This window comes from Lissotriton helveticus, chromosome 12 (genome assembly GCF_964261635.1).
Source record: "Lissotriton helveticus chromosome 12, aLisHel1.1, whole genome shotgun sequence".
NCBI classification, from domain to species: domain Eukaryota; kingdom Metazoa; phylum Chordata; class Amphibia; order Caudata; family Salamandridae; genus Lissotriton; species Lissotriton helveticus.
Genome location: NC_136073.1, coordinates 854,295,709 through 854,306,285, shown reverse-complemented (window position 1 = coordinate 854,306,285; position 10,577 = coordinate 854,295,709). Strand labels below are relative to the sequence as shown.

The 10,577-nt window shown below is 43.1% G+C and overlaps 1 protein-coding gene across 1 annotated transcript in view; it reads left to right on the top strand.

Annotated features, from left to right (window-relative positions):
* The first annotated feature begins 2,817 nt into the window (after positions 1 to 2,817).
* UBXN6 (UBX domain protein 6) overlaps positions 2,818 to 10,577 on the top strand; it is a 31,459-nt gene continuing 23,699 nt past the window's right edge. The window contains exon 1 of the mRNA XM_078668587.1: positions 2,818 to 3,631. Coding sequence (XP_078524713.1) covers positions 3,549 to 3,631 — 83 coding nt within the window. The 5' untranslated portion in view covers positions 2,818 to 3,548. The remainder of the gene's footprint in view (positions 3,632 to 10,577) is intronic.

Here is a 10,577-nt window from a genome sequence, read left to right as displayed (position 1 = left end):
TCAGAAGTATTGTGTATTGAAAGAGAGAAGTTGATAGAGGAATGTGCTTTTAAGTAGTCTTTAATTTCAAACCAAAATGTACAAATATTGGGACATTCCCACAGAATATGAACTATGGGCCTCATTCGGATGGTGGTCGGACTTACGTACGACCGCCATCCATTCTTAAACAGGACCGCCCAACTACAAATCGGTGGTCCCGCCAGCCGAATTATGATTCGACTGCCACCACAGCGGTCGCAATATCTATATTTTCTATTGCAGCGGGTGCTGCGGCCTGCAGCATACGCCGCAGTACAAAAAAAATGGACATTACACATATCCCTGCACTACACAGCAGACACCATGCGGTGCCTGCCACATGGTGCAGGGATATGTAGGAGTGCACCATAGGTGCCCCCCTAAACCCAAAACTGAGGGCCAGGGGTGAAGGGGGAGCCAACTACGGGCCCTCAATGTCCCTTTCTGCCAGCCATTTCATGACAGGTAAACCGCCATGAAACGGCCGGTGGGAAGGGACATCATAATCCCTCCGGTGGTGTCTGGCAGGCACCGCCACCATTGTATGGATCGATGTTCCCTCCGACAGTCCGACGGGAGCCCGTTGGATCTGTGGCGGTCGGTTTCTCCGACAGCCACTCATCCGAACGCCTTCCTAATGTGGCGGGCAGAAAACAATATTGCGATGGCGGTTTGACCGCCACGACAGGCTGTCGGTGGCGATCCCACTGTCATCGTAATCAGGCCCTAAGTCACAATTTGGTGTTCTACATCTCCAACAAAGAGAATCAGGACTATGTTTAGCTGAGTGTCATTTAGCCAAAAACCAGTGCCATTGATGCAAAATTTTGAAATAATTAAATTTAAGAAGGGAGTCTCTAAGTCCTCTAATATAATTTTCTAATATAATGCCCCATTTTATGTCCATACATTCCAAATCCAAATGTGTGGACCAAAATGATTTTAACTGGTTGGAGTTTTCTATAGAAAATGAGGAAACAATTAGAAGGGTGTATAGTCCAGAAACAGTACTTTTGAAATGTTTCAAAGTGTAGAGATATTGTGCAATTGGAGATTGAGATGTTGGATCAGAGGTCTCAAACCAGTAGCTTGTGAGCTACTGTAGCGCTCCAGCTACCTCTAAGTATTGCACCTGTGTGCAGCCCAGCTTATTAAATTAGAAAGCTTTTGCTTGGTTGAATTATTATACATAAAAAAAAATAGATTGTGTGTTTTAGCTGCACTTACAGCAAGGGCAGAGGTGAGTTGAGTATATCTGGTAAATTGTAATAAAGGAAGATTAAAGTCATAAAACAAATGTCCAGAGCACCACCACAACGTGAAGTAAAAGGCCTGTCACTCTAGCGGTTCCGTTAAAGTAGGATAAGCTTCAATACACATAAGGTTGGTACAAAAAAGTTGATGATTTGAATCGTTTTTATTCCATATTCTTGTGCATATAAGGTTTCAAAACAACAGCCGACACGTGTTTTGTCGTACTTGACGACTTTTTCAAGGCTCTGAAAAGTATATCGGATTCGTTTGATGGAAGATTCAAAGACTGCAGAATACTGGCCCTCGGAGCCCCGGGGGCAGCAGAAAGAAAGTTCTTACTTAAAAGTATATTTGTAAATGTAGCAAACACAATAGTATCCAATTACAGGCAGCGCGGACCCTGAGAAGTCCAGATCTCGATATGCAGAAATCACTGATCGTCCATTCAAAAACTCTGCTTTAAAGTACTTTGAAGCAAAGTTTTTGAATGGACGTTCAGTGATATCTACATCTCGAGACCTGGACTGATCAGGGTCCATGCTGCCAGGCTCCTACCTTATGTGTATTGAAGCTTATCCTACTTTAACAGAACTGCTAGAGTGACGGACCTTTTACTTCACGTTGTGGTGGTGCTCTGGACATTTGATTGATACTTGTTATATATAGGTGGTTTCCTCCTGTATAATTGAAACTATTGGCATGACATAGTGTTACCCATTTTCATTGCGCGTACCTGTATTACTTGGACGCTACAAATAATTTCCTGAAAATATGTATGTGCTAGCATTGTATAGACCACTGTCATCCTTCTAGTTCTGTGAAGATTAAAGTCATGTTGTGAATTTGAGAACGTTTTCAGGCACTGAAGATGCATGAACAGATGAGCTATACGCTATATCTTATGTCAGGGGGCTCCACTGTTGAGATCTGAAGTTTGAAAATGTTCTAATCTTTATGTACTGAACCATCTAATCCTCCCAAAATGTTATGTATGTCATATCCTACAGAATCTGTACATGATCTCACATTTGGAGTCATGTACCATGATGTAAAACAATCGAGGTGGTTAAAAAAATGTAAAGCAGAGGCAGCCCAAAACCATTGGGATCAAGTTCATGCTATATAAAAGTGCAAAAAAAAGTATTAAAATAGTATTTGTTTCAGTGGGCATCCCGGATTGTACCATTCCTTGTTCATTTCGAGGCGCACAAGTCCATATACAAAACAGACATGACTAATAACGTTGAAAAAATCATAAAGCTACGCATGCAATAGATATGCACTTTATTGTAAATATTTTTTACTCCAGATAAATACAAAAATGCCTATCGCTTTGATTAATATTCGCTCAAGCAGGCTGAGTGATTTTTTTTGCCCTGAAACGTTCCGGTGGTTCCCCCACGTTTCCCGCTCTGAATAAAGCAGGCATTATTTAGATTTTAAGTTGTCTGTATCATCAGCCCATGTGACTTCCTCCCTCTCCCCCGTGTGTCAGCGCACCCGAGTCCCCTCTCTATGTCTATGCTGGCGGCGGCTCGTCTACTTCCTGTTTTGATTGAGCTCACTTCCGGTTGTCAGATATCAGGTGCTTTGGGAAGGATTTGCTGGTTGTAGGTGTTGGCTTCAGTGTAAACAGTGCTCGTGCCACCGCCCCACCTCTTATGAAAAGCGAAAGTGGGGCGCCCCTCGGTTTATTTAGCCCCAGCAGTAGCCGGGGGTGCAGTGTGAAGAGGAAGGGAGGGGCTGGTAAAACTCCATAGTGTGAGACACTCCTAGCAGCACAGAAAAGATACCACTTCTGGTAATCAAGGCGAGGCCTCCTTTCACATGGAGGAGAGATGGCCAGCTATGTTCGGTAGAGACTGCCCCCCATAGCTGCCCCCCACCCCTTCAAGGAGGTCTGATACCTTTATGGTAACCTGCCAGCCCCCCCATCCCCTGCACACACATAGGCTGGAGCTGACCTGTATACTTAATCCCTCCCTTACCTGTCTGCTTAATCCCTCCCTTACCTGTCTGCTTAACCCCTCCCTTACCTGTCTGCTTAACCCCTCCCTTACCTGTCTGCTTAATCCCCCCTTACCTGTCTGCTTAATCCCTCCCTTACCTGTCTGCTTAATCCGCCCCTTACCACGTGAGAGACTCGTGAGCCACCACTAAGAGAGGAATGAACCCCCAAAGATAGGAGGGTACCCACATTTCAATAACTGTGAACAACGAGAGGGGCGCTGTCCCCACCCCCTCTCCCTGGCACAGACAGCCATCTACCAGCCATGAAGAAATTCTTCCAGGGTATCAAGAACGACATCAAGTTTAAATCGGCTGGACCCGGGCAGAAGCTGGCAGAGGAAACCAGGTAACTGCTCGAAGCACAGAGGGAACGGGGTGGGGAAGGACTTAACCACATGAATGCAAATATAAATATACAGGGATCAAAAGGGGGACAGTAGCTCTTGTATGCATAGGAGAGGGGGAGTATTGACGTAGAAGAATATGGGCTAGACACACAGGGTGGTCTAGGGGGTTGTTACAGACGCAGAGAAACACAGGTACGGGATCTTCTGGGTCCAGGCACACAGAGTGAGGGACATTACCTCCTTTTAGAAGCTTTATTCTGCCATCTTCCGGATATCTGATAGCCTGCAGGAGACGTCAGAGGTGCGAGGGACTGGGTCTGATGTTTGCGTGTACATCCTGTGGTTTGGGGTCACCCGGATAACCTGGAGGCACAGTAAGCGCCCTGCAAACCTCTGACCGGCTAGCAGTAAGATACTACCATGGAGACATGTATGCGTCAAGGGCCTGTATGACATCATAAAAACTGCAACCTCACAATGGAATGCAGATAGTATTCTGCACAGGAGAATGTACAATGCCCTGAGGCCAAGTCCATCCAGGAAGTTGACTTGTGAATGTAAGTGACGCTGAAGTTTTTGTTTCTTCCACTCTTGTTGCTGCTTTGCCCTTTATAATGAACCGATGAACGCCACAACCTACTTGTTATTAGGCCTATTTATGTGAATATACTGCTGATGTGTATAGAATAGCAAACATCGAACTTGCTGGATTGAATCAGAAATCAATTTAGATACTGTTTTTAGTGATATTAAGTGGATTGAAGCAGATTGTATCTTTATTTCATGCTTGCTTCCTTTTACCTGGAGTATCAATTTAACTCTAAGTAAATGGTGTGGCGTTCTAGAGTTTGAAAAATGTCTAGAATTAACAGATCTTTTCACATTAAATAGGAGTGATAGTTTTAATCTTAAATAGCGTGTGTGTGTGTGCGACCTCTATAGCACAAACATAACTATAAGCAATTTACTTCTATACAAAAGTAAGGTTTATAGAGGTTGAAGGTGTTTAACAATAGGGGAAGGTAATTAAGTGAATGGAGTGCAGCGCAGGAGAGTGTGAGTTATATCGATTATCAATTATAACATAACGTGTATTTGTAAAGCGCATGTTCATGCATGGGCATCATGGCTCTGAATAACATTTGTTTATTGTTACTTAACTCAATGGTACTTATTTTATCGACCTCAGAAGGATGAAAGGCTGAGTGGACATCTGGGATTTGAACCTGTGCCCATGAGATCAAACACAGGCCCCTTTAGTGGAAACATTGGTCCGCTAGACCCTGCATCTGGTTATGACTTGGGAAATGTGAAAAAAGGATGGTCTTGTAATTTATACCAGTGTAATTCATGGTATTTAAGTGTATGTTACTTTATTGTCCCATAGTCCTTATTAAACCCCTGTGCACCTTTCTCACCCCCCCCCCCCCATGTTGTTTCCGCGAGTTGGTATAAGCCATGTTCTGTTGACAGCTGGATGACAGAGTGGCAGCCAGTCAGCTGATGTGGCTCAGAAGTTGTTGCCTTGTAACTTAAATAAAGCGCTCTTTGAACCTTTTAAGGAGTGCTTTTTTCTTCTTAATACAATGGCTACGAGGATGGGAACCTTAAGCTATACAGGGTGCAGCCAGTGACAGCCTCTCCCCAGACGAATTTACGACAGCCACCATTGTTCCATGAAGCTACAAAGAACTGTATCGTGTTGAAGTTGTGAGGAATTAATACATTCCTCACTTTATATGTCGGTAACTGTCAGCCGAGGTGAGGTATTCAAGTTGTGTATTTGTGTATCCCGAGAGGATGTTGGTGGAGGCTTAAGAGACTCACAGTGATGTGCCCTAGAGCTGATTTTACACCTAGTGGCCTGGTGTATTGGTTATGACCAGATCATGAGTGGGTTGCTGCTCACTTATTGGGAGTGTCAAACCTTTTTGCCTCCCTGCACTGACTTGTAGGGGTCTATGTGAGCAGCTCTGTTTCAGTACCCTGGGCTATGCGTCGTCTACTTCATAGCATTTGGCTTCCCTGCGCAGAGCAATCTTTGCTGGGCGCTCATCTACACCCCGGTTAATGTGCTGTGCACCTCACTGTAGTGCAGACGCTGTAGGCGATTTTGGAGTAGTGCAGGGTTACCGCTGTGGACCGCGTTCTTGCCAGCAAATCAAGGGCCACAGCTATCTTCAGGAGGTGGCACTGCATATTGCAGAAATCTCAAGAACCTGAGTCGTCAGAGGTTTAGTAAAGTTTGTAGATTTATATTGCACAGCTTATCACCTGTGAGGGTACCCAGGCCTTGCATGGGTAATGAAGTGATTTGCCCAGAATCACTTGATGTTGCGCCAACGCCAATACTCGAACCCGGATCCTCAGCTCCAAAGTTGACAGTTCTGGCCGCTGTGCCACATCCTCTGTCGGCATAGTATAGTTCAGCTTATGTCGGTAACAGGTGAGGAACAGCCTTCTTACTGTTTGCTCCGCATACCAAATGTTTGGAACACCTTACCTTAGTTTCTGGTGAACAATGTGCTAAAATTCCAGGGTTTCCACAGACATTAGAGACCTCATATACACAATAAGAAAATGGGGCTATGTATTATTTTTTCTCTATGGAACCTTATCTTGGCACATATAGACTACTGTTGATTATATTAAATCTTGTTGTTCCTTAAACTTATGGCATATACAGATTTGTGACTGGGAATAAATATTTAGTTGTGACAATATGGCTGCAGCGAACATGGCCCAGCCTCCTCCATTTTTAGATGATAGGAGAACCTGTTATACCCCTAGTGGGAGTGGGCGAAACTTTTCCAGTTATACCTCATAGCAATTGGTGAAGAAAAATATTTAGCACTGAGAAAATAGCACGTATTATTGATTAACTTAGGAATCCTGGAAAGGAAAATGTATGAGAATTTAACAGATTTAGAGTATAATGGAGAGGAAGGTGAAGGTCAAGAAGACCTATATCAGATGATTTATCGTAAGCTGTAGAAACACTTTGGTCTGAGGGTGAATATTGTTTTAGAAAGACACACATTTTTTTGAAGGGGATATGGAAAACATTGAGAGTCACAAATTACATTGCATGTCTAGGAGGTATGCCCAACATGTGTGAATTTGGCCCTTTGTGTAACTCCTTAATCAGAGACCAATTAGTTTGGTGCACAAACAACCCCAAAATTCAAGAGAAGCTGTTGGCAAAGAATCCGGAATTAAAAGAAGCTGTGGACATTGCCAAAAGTGTAAAGCACACAGTAGAGTGAATAAGAGAAATGAAGCAAAGCAATGTTTTAAACACAGTTCATGTGGTGAGGATTCGTTTTGGTAATGAAGAACAGACAGGAGATGTTGAAGAAGGGAAAAAAAACCGTGAGTCCCAATTCAAAAAGAAAGTAGAAAAAAAAGGAGAGAAAAACTAGTGTTATCATTGTGGGAAGTACAACCATCTAGCAAACAACCCTAGTTTGTCCTGCACAACCCTGTGTTTGTAGAAAATGTAATAAGAGGGGCCATTATGCTAGTGTGTAAGAACTTGAAAGTACAGATTTTTTTTTACTTTTGGTTGAAGAAGCAGATGAGGGTGTAAGTAAATATGTGTTTCAAGTAGCAACCAATGCAATAGTGAGAGTAATTATCCCACTTGATATATCATTAGATGGAGTAACGTTAAAAGTACATACTGATTCGTGTTCACTCTATAATTTTATTGATTACAATATCTTTCAAGAGAAATTCAAGGGTAAGGGGGTTTGTCCTCCAGAAGGCAGAAATAAAGCTGGGGGATGCAAGAAAGATCCTAAACCCTTGGTAGGAATATGAACTAAATGTAAATAGCTGTCAAGGACCGTTCTACTGTGGGAAAAATGTACATTGCTAAAAAAAGATCTAGCTTGTTGGGATGGCGACACCAGAAAGAGTTAAGAATCAAGCTTGATCCTAATAATGTAGAACCAGTCATGGCGATAAAAAAGGTGAATGCAAGTGTGAATATGTGTGACGCTTCCCATGATTTGTTCACAGAGGAGTTGAGTCACTTAAAGAATTTTCAGCATAAAATTAAGCTGAGGGACAACGCTGTGCCAGTGAAGCATAAGATAAGACCAATACCCCCTTTAATGCAAGAACCACTGCTGAAGGAGTTAAATTAGTAAAGAAAGGTGTCATAGAACCAATTGATTGCTCCTTCTGGCCTGCTCCGATCGTGGTAATCTAAAAATCTGGAGGAAGGGGTCTGCGTCTGTGCGTTGATTTAAGAGACCTAAATGCAAACATCTGGGTGGATAGATTCCCTTTACCTATAATAAATGAAATGATCAGCATGATTGGGGAGGCCATGTATTTTAATGTTATCTGCCTCTCCTCCACCTATCGCCAAATCGAATTGCACCAAGATTCAAAATCTCTTACTTCTTTCATAACCCCTTTTGGAGCCTTTGGGCACTGTAGGGTGCCATTCGGCCTTGCGTTGGCAGCTGCGGCCCTCTAAAGGGTAATGCATCATATACTAGAGGGGGTAAAAAAATGTGTTGTGCTTTCAGGATGACATCCTAGTCTATTGGGCTCCTGAAAAAGCTCACAGTGACACTGAGCGAAGTTCTATCAGCGGTTGGGGATGGAGGTCTAAATATTAGGAGAGAGAAATGCCAAATTTGCGTGGAGTCAGTAGATTATTTGGTCACACAATTTCTAAAGATGAAATTAAGCCCAAATTGGATCTAGCTGTGGGACTAAGAGAAGCTCCACTCCACAAACAAGGAGGAATTGGAATCTCTCCTTGGTCTAGTTGAGTATATGACAAAGTTCATGAGAAACTTTGCAGATCACACTGCGCCTATGATGTTTTTGCTAAAGAAGGGGATTCATTTTAGCCTGCAGAAATTATTTTCAATTAATAAAAAAGGCCATCATAGAATCCCCATCTCCAGGAAACTTTGACACAAGATGCAAAACTATTTTAACCATGGATGCCAGTGGGAAAGGAATTGGGATCTCTTTGGCGCAGGTAGTAGATGGCAAGGAGAAGATTGGGGCTTTCACCTCCAGAGCGTAAAAAGAAACAGAATGTAACTATTCTACAGTAGAACGTGAAGCCTTAGCGTGCGCTTGGGCCATTTTTCCCATTCCAAACTTTTCTTATGGGGTTACCATTTACAGTACATATGGACCATAAGCCCCTTATGTGTGTGTGTGTATATGTGTGTGTGTGTGTGTGTGTGTATATATATATATATATATATACATACATATATACTCCTGTGTTAAACACCACTGAGGAAGGGATTTCAAGACTCCCGAAACACGTCTGGCGTGTAATGTACATTGATGCTGACATCCAGTAAGTTCGCCTGCTTGCATGTTGCCATTAAATGCAAGAGCTAGTTGTCTGTCTGAGGCGTGATTCTTTTGGGCTTTCCTGCGATGGTGGATTTGTACGGCTGGCGCCCAGCCGAGGAATGACGCCCAGCGCTGTGATGGCGAATCCGTGCTGGCCCCACGTTGGGGTTTGCAATTACGGAAGACAGGTCAGCTCGGCACCAATGCAGGGTGATGAGAGGGCTGATGCTCATTCTGGCTAACAACAAAGCGGGGCAGACGGCTGCTGGAATATTGCATCTACCCACTGTGGAACTACTAATTTGAATGTGCAAGATTGATAAGCAGCCCACTGTGGAAGACATATGGTGCACAACAAACACCAGAAGGCCGAGCGGCGGCCACGCCCACTGGGGCTGGTGTTGTTTAAAAACATGTGCACGTAAAGACATTGCTTTCACTCCTGTGTTAAACGCCACTGAGGAAGGGATTTGAAGACTCCCGAAACGCGTCTGGCGTGTAATGTACATTGATGCTGACATCCAGTAAGTTCGCCTGCTTGCATGTTGCCATTAAATGCAAGAGCTATTTGTCTGTCTTAGGCGTCATTCTTTTGGGCTTTCCTGCGATGATGGATATATATATATATATATCTATATATCTATATATCTATATATCTATATATATATAATATATATCTCACAAAAGAAAGCTCCTCGTATAGCCAAATTAATCATGGGTTTGGAAGGATACAATTTTAAAATTGAATATGTGTCTGGCAACAAAAATCTAGTAGCTGACTGTCCAGATTACCCTGAACGGGGGAGGAAGGTGAAGAAGCGAGACTAGAAGAACCCATAATGTTAGATAATATTCCTGGTTTCACAAAGGAGGAATGGGAAATAGGTATGAAAATGACTACTCTGAAGTTGGTGAAGGAAAAAGTTGGCCAGCTAAACCCCAAAACTTTAAAGAGGAAGTCAAGAGCTTTTGGGATGTACAGAATGAGCTGAGCATTAATAACGACCGAGCCATGAGAGGGGTTAGATTTGTGCCCCCTAAGGACCAATGGGGCAGGATATCAGAGTTATCCCACGAGGGCCATTTGGGTAGAAACCTCACCAAATCCAAAGTTAGAACCGAATACTGGTTCTCAGACATGCACAACGTTGTAGAAAATAAAGTCAATGCATGTTTGATCTGTGCCATAAGTGACAAAACTGAGAGCACAAGAGGAGCACCGCTGTCTCCAGTGAGTGTAGCTCTCAAACCTTGAGATAAACTTGGTCTAGACATCATCAGTCCACTTAGGCTGTGTGGGCAGGTAAATGTTGGAAAGCGCCCCTTTTTGACATGGTCACCCCAACTTTTTGCCTGATATTCAATGCAATTTTGACAGAATAGATTCATTGTTGAGCCAACTTTGTACTTGTTTATGCTTGTTGTTACTGAGAATGACTGACTGAAAATTCAATAATTGTATAGTTTAGTTTGGTGTATGTTTCTACATTCAGATAAAGAGAGAGGTATTGTCTTTGTTTGTACTGATGCATTATAATTTCCTCATTGGTCAGGAGAACTCCAAGAGTCCCCATTTGCACAGCCGCGGTCTGAGTGCTGAGGGGAGTC